Raw genomic sequence first — 16,971 nt, forward strand, 5'->3', positions numbered from 1 at the left:
TCTATCTATCTATCTATTTATCTATCTATCTGTCTGTCCGTCTGTCCGTCTAGCCGTCTATCTATCTATCTATTTATCTATCTATCTGTCTGTCCGTCTGTCCGTCTAGCCGTCTATCTATCTATCTATCTATCTATCTGTCTGTCTATCTGTCTGTCTGTCTGTCTGTGTCTATAAGAAATAAAATTATTTAGCAAATAAATAAACACTAAACATTAGCAAAGACTTGTCTTAAGTGAGTCTAAAATATCTGACATAAACGCAGGCAGTTAGAAAATATTTGATGTTTAATAAACCTCTATGTGCAGCAGTATTTTGGATCAATGTGCTACCCGGCATGAAATAGAAACAGAGACTGAGCAAATGGCCTGTCAGACAACGCTAACAGAATGAAAACATCCTTCCAAATGTGGCTCTTGTAAAGGCAACTATTTAGGAGCAATCGCACATCTATAAAAACCCTGCATTAAAAGCTTCCATTAACCTGTGCTGATGCTCATTAGCCCTTGAGGAATGACACACAGCTGAAGCATCGCTAACTAAACAACCCTGATTCATTTATAACACGCGTTTTAAAAGCCTCATAAAAGGACATTAAAAACTCACACTGACCTGCTGTTCTTTATTCATCACCAGTGAATCATTTGAGCTGGATGTTGGTGAAGCTTAAACCTTGTCAAACAGCTTCATAAGAACATGGTTTCACTGGTTCACTAGCAAGCAAACCATCACTAAACAGCATGAGCAAACATGTCAATTCACAGGGCAGTTTAATCGCCTTCTGATGGAACAAATGAGTCTATGTTCAATCTCAACTAACACCTGTTTTTTCCAGATGAAAGCAACAAAACAGTTTATTCGCTCTGTGTGTCCACAGGTGGAACCGCTACAATCGCGTGTTTGATGTTTGACAACACTTGGAGACGATAAAAGTTTAAAGTTTAGTGCTTGCAACAACATACGGCTGACAATTATCTAGACCAGATCAGCTCTTTTGCCAAGATGGCCAGTGATTGATTTGTAGCCAAGGTAAGGAGATGGTTAAGTGTGACAGCTGCTACAAACATGCAGTACAATGAGTGTCGACCAGCAACGATTTATTGTAAAAGACCAACATTTTTTAAATACTGATATACATTTACTTATATTGTGCACTCCTACTACAAGGGTGCACAAGTGCTTTTCACATTTTTTTACATTTTATGTATTACTTTAAACCTGCTTAACAGAAAATAGTGCCTTAGTAGAGTTGGGCAATATAGCTTAAAACAATTAAATAAATGCATGGTAAATAAGAGTAAATAATTAACAATAAATGTATATTAATAATTTTTTTATTTTAATATTTTTCAACGTTAATATTAAATGAAAGCATATTATAATTATTATGCATGAATAAAAAATGAATTGCAGAAATATATGCATAAACGTATGCATCAATGCATAAATAAATAAAATGCATGCATAAATAAATGCATAAATTCATAAATATGTAAATAAACAAATGCATAAACAAATAAATTCATAAACCAATGAATAAATCAAATCAATCAATCAATCAATCAATCTTTGGAACAAAAAAGTTAATCTCTTTGACTAAAATAACGGTTTAAACAGTTAAATATGATTAAGACATGTTTCCCACACTGTTGTTCACTAAATAATACAGAAGAGGCTTGGTCGACCAAAATTTTATTAGTCGCTTAGTCGCAGGAAATAAATAAATAAGTATGTAAATATGATCAAAGAAGGCTGTGAAAATAAATCTGCATTGTTAATCATTTTTAACTTTTATTTAAAAAATTCACATAAATCTAACCTTTCATTGGAGAATAAGAATTTAAAATGGGGGGAAATATCATTATGACGTAAATGTTTTTCTCTAATTATATATATATATATATACACATATACATATACATATACATATATAAAGCCACACTAGACTTGTGTATTGTGTAAGATGAGAGTGGCAGCAAAGAAAATTCCCAGACATGGCTCTGTGTTATGACAACCATTATTCAAGACCCACATAAACAAAGCCTCACAGGTTTTGAAAGCACTAGTCTTCCTCCTAATGTGTCTCTTATGTTTTGGCTGCTTATTGACAGAAGTGTGTAGGAACATCTGGAATGGAGGTTAGTCGTGCTCAGCCTATCAGAGAAGGCGAAATGTTTCGGGCCCATGCAGCTGCGCTCAGGGCCGACAGAGATCTGTGGAAACTCTGAGACAGCAAACCGCCTGAACACCGCAGGTGAATCTACATGTTCAGTAATCAAACCCCTGTTGAAAGAGATGCACTGGTCTACCATTTGCTCTCACAAACAGTTACAACTCTAAAACCATCAAGACAGACCAGGTAAACTCCCTAAACTGGTTTAAGATGAACAGCAAGAGTGCTCTGGATAAATGACAGAATGAATTATTAAAATGTCATTAGATATTTTAAGAAACTGATTTCTGGTCTCTGGAAACAAAAATCATAAAGCTATCCATCTCATTCACTGATTTGTACCTTCAAGGCATAATTACAGTTACAACAGGATAGGAAAGCGCAATGAAACGCTGACTTTGGATAGACCCAGCTGGTGAATTTACCTCCCCCAGTTCTTCCAAGACAGGAATGCACCATATCCCTCGGCCAAGTGAGAGCACTTAGGGTGACGTCCAACAAAAATATCCACAAAGTCATGTCTCATATCCACATATCCTCACACGAACCACTTATGCAAACACCTTAGTGTTCCACACATAAACGTGCAGGCAACTGTTTAAACATGAGTAAAACATTACTTTAGAGGAGCTTTGGGGCGTCATCGTAATCTTTTCCAAAAAGATCGTCTGGCATTCGTTTGTTGGCATGATTGAATATATTCTGGGATTCTGGAACTGAGGTTCACAATGGCCTACTGACCTACACTTAATATACAACTGCGCTCCACCCTGCAGTTCTGCTGTTGAGAGTTTATTTCATGTACGTTGCTATATTTAGCATTTGCTCTGAGTAAATCAAGCCATATTCCCCATGCTATAACAGTGAAAAAAGCAAGGAGAAAGAAGTCATGCTGTACTAACATAGCAGAGTCATAACCGAGAGCCAAGCCAGTGCTAATTCATGACAGGCCTATTTACCATCATTCCCTGTGGCAGCACACAAATTATAAAATATATACATCAAACTTTATTTGAACACCAAATCGGATCATTTTGTACTGGAATACCATAAGCGTAAACTGAGGTCTAAGCTAGTGCTAATTATTTTTAACCCATAGTCCCCTTGGGAAATGATTTTGGTCAGAATAAAAATGGACACTCTGGGAAATATCTTACTTCTTCTCTATTTTTCACTACCCAACACAGGAATATATATGCTAAGGCCAAAATAGCCTCATGTCTTTGATGTGTTGTGAAAAATACAGTAATGAAAATCTAAGATGCACAATTGAATCTATGTACTACAATTGAATATAAGTTAATCTATGTAGAGAATGACAGGAAATATAGGGTTCACCAAATAGGCCTGGCATCTTATAAATGGGCTAAATAGGTAGCATTTTCTAGCACTGTTCATCAACAGATAAACTAAACTGTACCAACATTCACCATTACAGCTTATCTTGATGACTAGCAATGATATGCCTCCGGCTCGGAAAGAAACCCCAGAGTTTCCCCACAACTAATTACAACATTGCGGTGGCATTCGTGTGCGCTCATCTCATAAACATGATTATCCTGACATGACTTTGAAAGCAGAATTAGACTAGACTGAGTGTTTTGACATCACCTGGTTATCTTGTTGCTATGTGAGGCAAAACTCCATTACAAATGGAGGCGTAAATTAGCACATCAGTCAGATTACAGCACGAGCAACTGGCGGTGACTTGAAACATGCTATTATAACCACCTGTAAGTCCGGGAGGACAAAAACAAACTATCACCTTGCTTCTAAATCACTACCTGTCACTAGCAAATTATTTACTTCTTCTCTTGCCCAGTAGATGCCTGATCAATATGACTCACAGAAACACAGCCAAGTGCACGCTCTCTCTCAAAGAGCTTTTCATTCTGCCCAAGAAAAAGCCATAAATTAGCCTGAACGCTTATGCATTGTAATTTGGATAAATTCTCAAGTAGAGCTTTGCTCCGGCTTGCAGCGACTTGATTCTGAAGATTATGGAGGTCATTCAACAACACAAGAAAGATAATCAGAGAGTACTTACTGGAGGACCCGGTTCTCCTTTAGGACCAACAAATCCATCATAGTCGAAGAAATATTCGTCTTCTTCAAAACCATAGTCGTATCCATAACCCTCAGAGTATCCTGCGTCGAGCCCCTCCTGGACCGGATCCTCAGATTGGTCCACCAGGTTATAGCTGCTCTCTTCACGGTACAGGATGGTGCTGTTCACTTTAGGATTGGCCTGCAGAAGCTCTTTGTTGGATTGGTGGGATCTACCTTCATTCCTCAAGGCCTCTTTCAAACGGCTCTGCTTGACGATGGTGCTCAAGTCCGGGGTGGCCCGAGTTGCTCTGGGCTTCTTGAGAAGCGGCTGATTCTCAGTGTCATTTTCACCGTCAAGGGTCTTCTCTGTTGCGGGGTTGCTCGTGGAAGTCTCTGGAGTGAGGTCCAGGGATTGCACCTTGCTGAAGGTTCTTGGAGATGGGTTCATGTACCTAGGTGTGCTGGAGCGAAAAATCGGAGAGCTTGCGGTTGAAAACTGGTCAAAAAGTGCTGTGGGAATAGTGTTGGTGGAGTGATCCGCAAGAGTTGGGGTAAATGTGTGTGATTCCGAAGAGCTGCGGTGAAACTTTGGGGAAGGTGAAACCGATGGGAATTGGGATTCTGAGCTCCCTGACAGAGATCGGAAGGTGTCGGACAGTCTGCACTGTTTTTTAACATAGTCGCAGTAGTGCGCCGCAGCTTGGGCAGAGGGGTAAATATCCAGCTGGCATAATGCTCCTTCAAACTGCACCGCCCTGGAGTCCATCCTTCCCACAGAGAGGCGGCCTTCAGAGCTCAACGTCTGTGGATGGGTCAGCGTTTCCTCGCCATACTGCACAGCCCCGCAGCGTGCTTGGAAAGATATGGAGCGTGGCCGGACCCCCACAGAGAAGGAATGCCACTGTCCATCTTGCACATCGTACTTGAAGTAGATCGACGCTTTCTCGCCTATGTAAACCACTACCCTTCCGGGCAGGAGCTGCAAGCCAAACTGCAGTCTGTCCCTGTCGTCACGCACACTAAAAATAAAGGCATTGTTCGCTCGCCAGGAGCTTAAACTCACTATGATAGAAAACTCCTCCTCCACGCCTGCGGGGAGCAGGTCCACTGATGGGGCCTCAATGAGGGCATCCCGTCCGAGGATAACCCCAACACCAGGGGGCAGAATGGACAGAGATGAGGCAAGGGAGGTGAGGTAAGGTGTCCCAGAAGAGTGTATGTCTCTTTGACCGGAAAGGCCCAGCTGATGAATAAGGTCTACACCTTGAGAGAAAGAAAAAGACAATTGTAAGCAACAAGGAAGCTAAGCAGGGTTTGGCTAGGTAAACACTACAAGAAAGACATTCGATGCTAGTTTGTTGTGTGGTTGGTTCTGCTAGTGTGTTCAAAGGGGTTTTTAACATGACGCTAGAGTGTCCCAAGTTTGTTCAAACCACTAAAATAAAGGATGAGTAATAGAGATGAGCGACTAGTCCACGCACTAGGCCACGGCTTTAATTTAAATCTGTTAAATAATTTAATTTGGCTGACAGTCACCATAAAACAATTTCTGACTTAGAGGGCCTCTATAATACAAACCACACAAATGGTATGAATATGTGCTTTGACATCCATGGCATCACAAAAATTACTCATGAGCACTTGCATAGCATCTGTGGTCCAGATGAAGAGAGACAATGAGAAGAAAGTAGGGGTCTCAAACCACACATCTCTTTTCTCTCTTTCTCTTTCTGTGTGGATCATTCTCTTTTTTTCTGTCAAATGTTATTAGTCTGTGTGCATCTGAGAGACGAGAAAGGACATTTTGAGGAATTAATTTCTCATCATATCTGTATAGTTTAGACCACGGCTCTTCAATCCCAGTCCTGGGGAGGGGGGGGTGTCCTGCAGACTTTAGTTCCAACCTAAATTAAACACACCTGTATGTAATTTGCATGTAATTCTGAACACCGTGAAAGACTTGTTCCAGGGTGTTACGTTCCACGTGTGTTCTGTGTATATTGTGTTTCTTTCCGCTCTCCTGTCCTTTTGTTATTGTTGCTCCTCTCCTAGGTCTGCGTTTACTGGCTGACGTGACTGTCAATCATCATTACGACGTCATGATGTTCTGCCAATCTGGTGACGTGCAAGCTGTATTTGAGGACTCGAGCTGATTGTGTGTGGGTGTGCGCCATGCCAGCGTACCTCGTGCTCCAACGCTGTCTCCTGATGCTACATGTATCTTGTTGTGTGTTTTGATCTATTTATAGATTTGTTTCTTAGCTATTGACTTGTATTGAATTCTTTGTAAAAGATATTGCGGATGTTGGTTCTAGAGTTCTAGCCTGATTACGTGTCTAGTTTAACGTTAAGAATGCATGTTGGTATCCAGTTACTTCATCACATTTTCCCTTCTGTGATGATTCGAATATTTAGTCGGTCGTTGTTATATTGCTTGTTTTGTTTTTTTTATTAGGTTAGTTTATATTCTGTTAGATTAGGATTGTGAGTGTTATGCCACCCTTGTATTTTTGTTTGTAGTTTATGAGAGTTTAGTTTGGGCGTCGCATATGCTGAAGATTCCGGTTTTATTTTCATATTTCTTTATTTTGGTAGTTAGTTTAGAGGTAACTTATAAGGAGTGTTCTGTTTTATTTATTTCTTTAATTTGGGTGACACGCCTGTTTTTGGTTTTCTTTTCTTTCCTATGGTTAGACTCTATGTTAGACCAAACCACTTGTATCTTCTCTCAATACGCTCAGTAAAGTCTTACTGAGGAACATTTCAGTATCGTCTTTGATCCGCACCACACCCAGTAACAGCTGTCCCACCTAAATGTTACGGTATCATCCCTTCTTAACATCAAACACGTAACACAGGGTGTTTGATAAGGTTGGATCTGAAGTCTGCAGGACACCATCCCTCCGGGACTGGAGTTGAAGAGTCCTGGTTTATAAAAAAATATCACACAATGTCATTAGGTTTACTTCTTGAATAGTGCAAATATCCATTAGCACCTTATATGAGCTATCTGTTAGCATCAAATTTATCTCATACTTCATTGCATATTTTGACTTGGATAATCAACAAATGTCACAAACATTTAGGTGGAGGCTCTAGTGGAGCTTCAGTGAATGCATATTACTTACTGATATTTTTAGGACAAATAAGCTTTACCTAACCTGCTTGCTCCTAACACAGACGTACCCACTTACACCCATCAACTGATAAGGCTCTGGTTTTCTGGAATTTGGACTTAAAGGTGAAGTTTGCCATTTCTGCACCACTTGAGCCACCAAACAGTATTGCAAACCTTAAACATTTTCAAGACCAACAGATAGTCCCGTGCATTGGATGAGTCCATGCTGCTGTGTTGGGATGCTCATGCAAACGTAACAATGTTTAATAGTGCCACAGAGTTTTAGGCTTTAGTTTACATTTTTCAGGGCAATCAACCTACAAATGGTTTACTTGCTGTTTCTGCATATTAAGGAAGGATAGAAGCATTTTAACATTGAAGAAATTACACACTTCATTAAATACACTGCACACATGACTGGGTAAGTAGTAGCATTAGTTAAATGCTTACTTTTAACCCAGACTTTCCCACTTGTACCCATTAACTGATAAGGTAAGCTCTTGTTCTGAGTGGAGGTCAACTTGTCCAAACTCGATTCGGATTTAAAAGTGACATTTGCAATTTCTGAACCACTAGAGTCACCAAACAGAATTGCAAATGTTCAACTTCAAATGCTTTCAATCCCAACAGATAGTCCTGCACCAAACGCACATCATCATCCATATTGCTGTGTTGGGCTGTTTGAGATGCTTATGCAAACTGAACATTGTTCAATACTGACATACTTTTCAGGAGAATTAACCTGCAAATGGTTTACCTGCTGTCTCTGTATATTAAGCTAGAATAGAAGCATTTTAACATTGAGGAAATGACACACTCCAACTTTAAATACATCATAAAGTTATACAGGCCTGAGGGCAGCAGAGCAGATCCGTAAGGAACTACAGCAAGTATGTTTTTGAGATCAAGTGAGCAGGAAAGCTTGTCCTCCTGTCAGCAAACACAGACAAGCTTTTACACGGTTTGAGAATGTGCATAGAGAGATCTCTGAGGAGCTGTGCTGGAAACCGGCACTTTCATTACTAATCCAGATTTCTTCATCCTCCGCTTAAACAGATGACAAGCAAAAGGCAACAACGGTGGAGGCACAAAGTTACCGTTGTTCCCTCTCGTTCTTTCTGTTCTTTGAGTTACAAGTTCAGTGCAGGCCATTACTGTGCCTCGAAACTCTTTGTTGCTTGATTCAGTGTGGTTTTAAAAACAGACATGATCTTAATCAACCATGAAAAATAAGAGAATTAGACTTCAAAGCTGAGTCAGCCATGTTTTTGACTGGTAGCACATACCTCTTTGGCAGTTCAAATTGAACACTGAACAGCCAATAACTTATTTTTTGAGCGTCGCTATCATGAACAATCATGAAGAGATACAGCGAAACCAGCCTGGTGGCAAGTGGTTGCACTCTGGCCATCTGGAGTACCAAACAATTTTTGGTTACACTTTACTTGAAGGGGTGTGCATAAGACTGACATGACACCTTCATAATCATGACATGACACATGTCATGAATATGAAGGTTTTTTATGCATGTTTATGACAACTGTCATTAAGTGTCATTCGCTCAGTTATGTAATTTTTAATGCAAAGATGACATTGTTTGAGATGTCTTTGTTATGGGCTATGGTTAGGGGTAAGGGTAGGGGTAGGGTTAGGTCAAATAATGTCATATTTGCATTAAAAATGACATAACTGAGCGAATGACACTTAATGACAGTTGTCATAAACATGCATAAAACCTCCTTCATATTCATGACATGTGTCATGTCATGATTATGAAGGTGTCATGTCAGTCTTATGCACACCCCTTCAAGTAAAGTGTTACCCAATTTATGTTAAGATTAGACTTGTGTGTAACCTGTCTCCCAATTTGACCAAGTAATCAGAGTAGACAGTTGGTGGATGATTTTTTATTTTTATTTTTTTGCATTGAACTAGTAAGAAACCACCTAGAACACCCTAGCAACCACACAGCAATGTGCTACGACCCACTTAGCAATATAACAATGCTAATTACAAATATAGCAACACTTTTGCATTTTGATAAATCCAGAATGTTGATAAACAAACAGTTACTAGTATAGCCATTGACTTCCACAGTATTTTTCCCATACTATGGAAGTCAATGGATACCAGCAACGGCTTGGCTACCAGCATTCTTCAGAATATCTTCTTCGGGATTTGTGAATAAAACATCACTAAAAACATTATTTGTAGCACAACTGCCATCCAATAATCACAATAAGCTTAGTGCTTTGTTACTTTTATGAAACAAAGTCTCATCTCTCAAATTCTGTCAGTATTTTGAACTTTAACGTGGCATGTTAGCAAGTTCTTGTTACAGCCACCGTTTAAATGTTTATATTTCAAAAACGAACTGGTACAGGAACATAATTTTATCATTGAAAAGTTGTCTTGCTTGCATGTTTTTATACACATCAGTTTTTGTTTGAGTGTTGATTAAACACATTTGACTGATTATTTCCAAAGTTTAATTTTGGTTTCTGCATCGCTACATTTGATCAGTTCATGCATTCCCTGGGAATCGAACCCATGACCTTGACAATGCTAGCTTTGTGCTCTTCTGTTTGCACTACAGGAATGTACAGTAGTAGATAGTAAACAATCTTCTGTAAGCTGCAAACACGCAGTGTAATGATAGTCGAGCAGTTTTCTAATGATATACTTTAAGGCTTCAGGATCTTGTGCAATCATAATTCATGTGTGCTTGTGTAACATCTTTACTGGAGGCTGTCCTGTATTGTTTGAAGGTGTTTCAGTTATTTAGCAGCATGTGTAGTCTTTTCTTACTAATGGCAGCTTGAACAGCAGCCAGACAGTGTTTTGTATCTCAGCGAGCGTTTGATCTTTATATCATATTTGCTGTAGTGATGATTCCAGATAAAGATCAAATGCTGTATAAACTGTAAGGCTATGCTATCAGCAAGCCTACACGAAGTCTGTGCCTGGAAAAAGAGCTGCAGATTTCTGTAGGATATGAACACTCGTGAGTTTTACTGAGTGTTTTGTGGCCTTATGTCATGCGTCCCATGTTCGGGCTGGTCACCTCGTCCACTCCCAACCCCGAGGGTCACAACCTCCACTCCTCCATCTAGACCAGCGCCAGCTGTCGTTAATGCAGCACTGAATGCTCGAGGTCTAATCTTCTTTTTTTGAAAGAAATCAATGCTTTTATTGATCAAGGATGCATTAAATTGATCACAAAGGACAGTAAAGGCATTTATAATGTTACAAAAGATTTCTATTTCAAATAAATGCTGTTTTTTTTTTTTAACTTTCTATTCATCAAAGGGTCCTGAAAAATAAAATGTATCACAGTTTCCACAAAAATATGAAGCGCCACAACTGTTTTCAGCATTGATAATAATCAGAAATGTTTCTTGAGCAGCAAATCAGCATATTAGAATGATTTCTGAAGATCATGTGACACTGAAGACTGGAGTAATGATGCTGAAAATACAGCTTTGATCACAGAAATGACATTTTTACATATATTCACATAGACAACAGTTATTTTATACCAGTTATTTTATCGTTTTTACCACGGAATAATAATAAAAAAAAAGAGGTAATTAGAACTTATTTATTTCACAATTCTGACTTTTTCCTTGCAATTCTAGGTTTATATCTTAGAATTATGACTTTTTTCCCCCTAGAAAAATTCAAGAAAAATGTCAGAATTGCGAGATGTAAATTCAGAATTCAGAGAAAAAAGCCATAACTATAAGATATAAAATAAAAATTGCAAGATATAAACTCAGAATTGCGAGAAAAATTCTGAATTGCAAGATGTAATCTCACAATTATGAAAAAAGTCACAATTCCTACATTTAAACTCAGAATTACGAGAAAAGGTCTGAATTGCAAGATATAATGTCAGAATTACGACGAAAAATCATAATTGCAAGATATAAACTTATAATTATGAGTCTTTAACTCTGAATTTTGAGAAAAAGTCTGAATTGCGAGATATAAACTGAGAATTACAATGAAAAAGTAAGAATTATGAGAAAAAGTCAGAATTCCGAGATTTAAACTCAGAATTAAGCGAAAAAGTCTGAATTGTAAGATATAAACGTAGAATTACGAGAAAAAATAGACAACAGTTATTTTAAATTCTAAAAATATTTCACAATATTACTGTTACAGTAATACAATATTAATTTTAATCAAATAAATGCAGCCTTGGTCCTTATATATATAGAATCTTTTGAATTGCAACAAATTGCTGAATCAGAGTTTTGAATCTAATCACTGAAACAGATCGTTTGAAGTGATGAATGAACTTGCCAACCTCTCAAAACATTTGCTGAAGTTTAAATCAGTGATGCTATTAAAACATCTCTGTCTGAACAAGAACGGATTGTGAAATTAGTATAATGGCATGCTCTTCTTTTGGAAACTTAACGGCCTAATAAAAAAAGCATGTTTAATAAATCAATGCACAATCACTGTATATATTTAGATCAAAATCATTCTAAATATATTGTATTTGTTGAATCAGTCTGAATCACTGTTGCCTATGTTTCCCCCTCAATCTCTCTTCCTGCGATCTTATTTTATCTTCTCCATCTCACACAAATAGATGCAAAATGCCAAAATACTCCCACCAGCTTAGATCAGGTTTCCTTGAGGAGAAAAGCAGCTCACCGCAGGCTAACCTTGCATTTCCTTCCTTTTGAACTTCCTTTCCTGCTTCCGAATGTCCTTCTTTCGTTTTGGTTTCCTTCTGAATAACCTCCCTTCATTCTACAGTAAATTCATGGAAGCGTGTTTTTACCACGGAATAAAACAAAACAAAACAAAAAAAGAGGTAATTAGAATTTTTTTATTTCACAATTCTGACTTTTTACTTGCAATTCTAGGTTTATATCTTAGAATTATGACTTTTTTCCCGCTAGAAAAATCCAAGAAAAATGTCAGAATTGCGAGATGTAAACTCAGAATTGTGTGATGTAAATTCAGAATTCAGAGAAAAAAGCCATAACTATAGGATATAAAATCAAAATGGCAAGATATAAACTCAGAATTGCGAGAAAAAGTCAGAATTGCAAGATGTAAACTCTGAATTATGAGAAAAAGTCAGAATTGTAAGATATAATGTCACAATTACGAAAAAAGTCTTAATTCCGAGATTTAAACTCAGAATTACGAGAAAAGGTCAGAATTGCTAGATATAATGTCAGAATTACGACGAAAAGTCAGAATTGCGAGATATTTATTATTATAAAATTATTATCATTATTATTATAAAAGTCATATTGCGAGTCTTTAAACGTAGAATTATGAGAAAAAGTCAGAATTGCGAGATATTTATTATTATTATAAAATTATTATTATTATAAAAGTCATATTGCGAGTCTTTAAACGTAGAATTATGAGAAAAAGTCAGAATTGCGAGATATTTATTATTATTATAAAATTATTATTATTATAAAAGTCATATTGCGAGTCTTTAAACGTAGAATTACAGAAGAATTTGTAAGATATGCAAGATATGTCAGAATTACGACGAAAAGTCATAATTGCGAGATATTTATTATTATTATAAAATTATTATTATTATTATTATAAAAGTCATATTGCGAGTCTTTAAACGTAGAATTACAAGAAAAAGTCAGAATTGCAAGATATAATGTCAGAATTACGACGAAAAGTCATAATTGCGAGATATAAACTCAGAATTACGATGAAAAAGTAAGAATTATGAGAAAAAGTCAGAATTACGAGAAAAAAAAATCAGAATCGCGAGATATTATTAAATTAGAATTTACGAGAAAGTCACAATTCGAGGAAAAAATGCAATTCGAGAAAAAAAGTCAGAATGGCCAGATTTAAACTCAGAATTACGATGAAAAAGTAAGAACTATGAAAAAACGTCAGAATTGCAAGATGTAAACGTAGAATTTTGAGCGAAAAAAAAAAGAGTATAACTTACAATTGCACTATATGATCTCGCAATTGTTAGATAAAAAATGTCACAAACTCTGTGGTGGAAACAAGCTTCCGTAAAAATCTCACACACACTCAAATCTCTTTTGCTTTTGTTCTTCTCTTGTATGTTGCTTTGGCTAAAGCATCTGCTACAGTAAATGCATAAATGTAAACTCTGTTCAGAATATGAACATGCACAGTTTAATCTATTTATAAGCGCTCAGTAATTCAAACTGATTGCAATGCATTATATATGAGAGCCGGTCATATATTATAGCGCATATAAAAGCATTATTATACACAAATGGCCTTTTAGTGCCTGTAAAATGTTTTATGAGTTTGCTCATTGCTCACTGCTCCATAACTCTTTCTCTGTGTGTTTATATCCAATCTACATAGACATTTCACACAGTCTCAGTTTCATATTAACAGTAAAATATGCACACTGGCAGATCAGTGTTTCCGTAGAAACAGAAATACAATCGGAAGGAAAACAAATACAACGCAGTCAAACTGAAGAACTGAAACTCCTTCCGGTTTAAATATTAAAAAACTATTTGCTCTGAGTGTTAAACTGGAATACAAGGAAGTATTTTAACATCCAAATGACTAGATTAAGGCCGAACTCTTGAGTCCGTGCGGAAGTTCAGTGGTCAAAGGTCAGAGGTGATGAGGTGAGTGTACCTGGAGCTGCTGATGGCTCTTCTGCTGACAGCAGCGCCGCACATGTTGACAGGAGGAGGACGAGGAATCTCCTGCGGACAATCAACAACAAACACTTCAACAATCATAAAACACCAGCATACTGCATACTGCATACTGCGTAGTGTAAGGCTGCACGATTTGGGGGAAATAATCGAATTGTGGAAAACTGAATCAGACCAGCTTGAAAAATTGAACTGGTCTGATTGTGGCAGATTGATTAATGACTGACTGAATTGAACTCTTCTGATAAAAACTGTGACTGCAATTTAAAATGTGATTTTAAAAAGATTCCTGGTTTGCTCTTCTTGTTTGTAGGGCTGCAGCTTGCAATTTGGCCAAAACTTAGTGATTATACACTCTAAAAAATGCTGGGTTGTTTCAACCCAACTTTGCAGTATGGCCATAATAATAATAATAATAATAAATATTAAAATTTAATGATTTATATTGATATAAATACAAATATGTAATAATATAATATAAATATAATATTAAAAATAAACATTATTGTGCTGATAAAAATTGAGTACATAAAAATAACACAATAATAATAATAATACATTTATTTTACATTACAACTGTAAAATTACAATACTAATATTTATGGTATTTTTAATTTCTTATTTCTATTTTTTATTTTGAAAGAATACCGCAGGGTTCAAACTTTTTTTCCATTTCAGGATTTTGTTTTTATTTTGATTAATCGTGCAGCCTTAGTGTAGTATATACTGCAAATCACATGCCGTTTCTTAATCATATGAATATATATGCAGCATACAGTATTAAACATTTCAAACTGAATGGTTAATTCGTTTTTGCATATTTAACTAAATTTTTGCTATTGTAGGTATAACATGTCTTAAAAAATATTTTCCACCGGAATCAGAAAAATAAACGTTTCCCTTTGAATGAATTTTCTTGGTTTAATCAAAAAATCACTTTTTGATCAGTTTCTCATTTTTACATCTCTAGTAAATGTACCTTGATTTAACAAGGATTAGATATTACTGCTGATTTATAAAATCACTTTTCGCAGCAATACTGCTCGTTTTGCACATAGAACGCTTAATTGGTTTTTGAAGGCTAGTTTTGACTGAATTCCTGCCAAAACAAAGGCCTTCACACAAACCGCTGTCAGATGTTTACATGCTTTTCAATCTAAAATCTCCTCAATCTGACCCACATCACTGGAGACCTTCACACAGAACTGAAAGTGAGCGCTCATGTACAGTAAAGCCATGCATGATGCTTTCATTGTTTTCCAGCGTGAATGGAAAGCATCAGACGTGTTTAAGACATTCCTGCTGTTTGTGAATCCCTCAGGCCTGAATTCCTGCTGGAAGCCTGTTCTCCAGTGACTCACTACAGGAACCCAGCATGTGCTCCTCAGATGTACAGAATCAAACAGTAAACCACTCGAGGCCATGCAATAAGAGATGTTCCTATAAAACGCCCTTAATCACTGTAAAACCATGGTAAAACCTCATCCTAACCAGGAGCGATGCAACACGTTTCCAGCAACAAATACACTGACAGAAATCAATGCCAATCAGAATACATGAGAATTTGAACCAATAAGATTCCACTGTGGGCGGGGCTACAAACCAGAAACCTCAGACTAACATAGAACTTCCTGTGCAACAGTGATTTTAAAAGACATAAAACTCATTAATAATTAATGACAATTACGCAAAACAGATCTTCCAAGCATAATTTTTGTAGGCTAGGCTAAAAATATCTGCTAGTGGGGTCAGAAAAACAAACTTGTTTACCCTTTGAATTAATTCTTAATGTTCTGATCTCATTGGCAAATATTTTCATGTTTTAATCATAAAATAATTGATCAGTTTCTCATTAAACGAGAATATTTTATCTTATGTCATTTTTGCATCTTGTATATTGATTTAAAAATGTTTAGATATCAGTATTGATTTTATTTTTTCTACTGAGGAAAACACTTTTTGCAGTGATAATGCATAAATATGAACAAACTGTAAACACAAAAAAATCAATGTTTCCTTGGCAACTAACTGAAATAAAATAAAATTAAAGCTAAACAACCATTTAATAAAAAACACAAAAACTAATAAACATTCCAAAGCACAAAACTCAATTTTCAAAACTTCAATTAAAATGCAAACTGTAAACAAAAGCGAAGTCAAAATATTAACATTTACTATAAAAGTACATAATACTAAAATATTCTTTACAGCATAGTATGACATATATGTAAACATAAACTGCATTAATATATTATGGTATTGCAAAAAAACAGCCATAGACATCACATAACATTGCACTATGACAGAGAAAGTCAAACTCATGTACTTTAGCTGTTGAATGTGTGTGAGAAAGCTCAGTTTGGGAGGGCGAGTGTGTTTTGGGGGGTCCTGACAGTATAATTCACATGAGAAATGAAACCCAAACAAAGCGTTTTATGACTGTGACGGAGCGGGCTAATGGAGGTCCATCTGGTGCCGTTATAAACTGTAATTATCCTGTCGACGAGAGAAGCTGAACGCACAGCAAAGGAAAATGGCCCTTCACCTCAGAAAGTGTGAGCAACTGCTGCCCCGAGAAGGATTTTACAGTATTTGTATGGCTAAAACGGCTCAACCCTAGGTGGCGCTAAAGAGCAAGATCAGTTTGCTAAAACATATCTGTCTATACAGAAACCAAAGGTTAAAGGGATAGTTCGCCCAAAAATGAAAATGTGATGTTTATCTGCTTACCCCCAGGGCATCCAAGATGTAGGTGACTTTGTTTCTTCAGTAGAACACAAACGGAGATTTTTAACTCAAACCGTTGCAGTCTGTCAGTCATATAATGGAGGTGGATGGGAATCACGGCTTTGAGAGTCAAAAAAACATACACAAAAAATACCAAATTAAACCCTGCGGCTCGTGACGATACATCGATGTGTAAAGACACAATACGATCGGTCTGTGCAAGAAACTGAACAGTATTTATATCG

The 16,971-nt window shown here is 36.8% G+C and overlaps 1 protein-coding gene across 1 annotated transcript in view; it reads right to left on the reverse strand.

Annotated features, from left to right (window-relative positions):
- LOC107730676 (collagen alpha-1(XXIV) chain) overlaps positions 1 to 16,971 on the reverse strand; it is a 119,783-nt gene that overhangs the window by 95,669 nt on the left and 7,143 nt on the right. The window contains exons 2-3 of the mRNA XM_016541549.1: positions 13,977 to 14,047; positions 4,221 to 5,485 (exon numbers count right to left, since the gene is read on the reverse strand). Of these exons, the coding sequence (XP_016397035.1) occupies positions 4,221 to 5,485; positions 13,977 to 14,047 (1,336 nt within the window). The remainder of the gene's footprint in view (positions 1 to 4,220; positions 5,486 to 13,976; positions 14,048 to 16,971) is intronic.

The sequence above is a fragment of the Sinocyclocheilus rhinocerous genome, unplaced genomic scaffold (genome assembly GCF_001515625.1).
Source record: "Sinocyclocheilus rhinocerous isolate Xijiao unplaced genomic scaffold, SAMN03320098_v1.1 scaffold2358, whole genome shotgun sequence".
NCBI lineage: Eukaryota > Metazoa > Chordata > Actinopteri > Cypriniformes > Cyprinidae > Sinocyclocheilus > Sinocyclocheilus rhinocerous.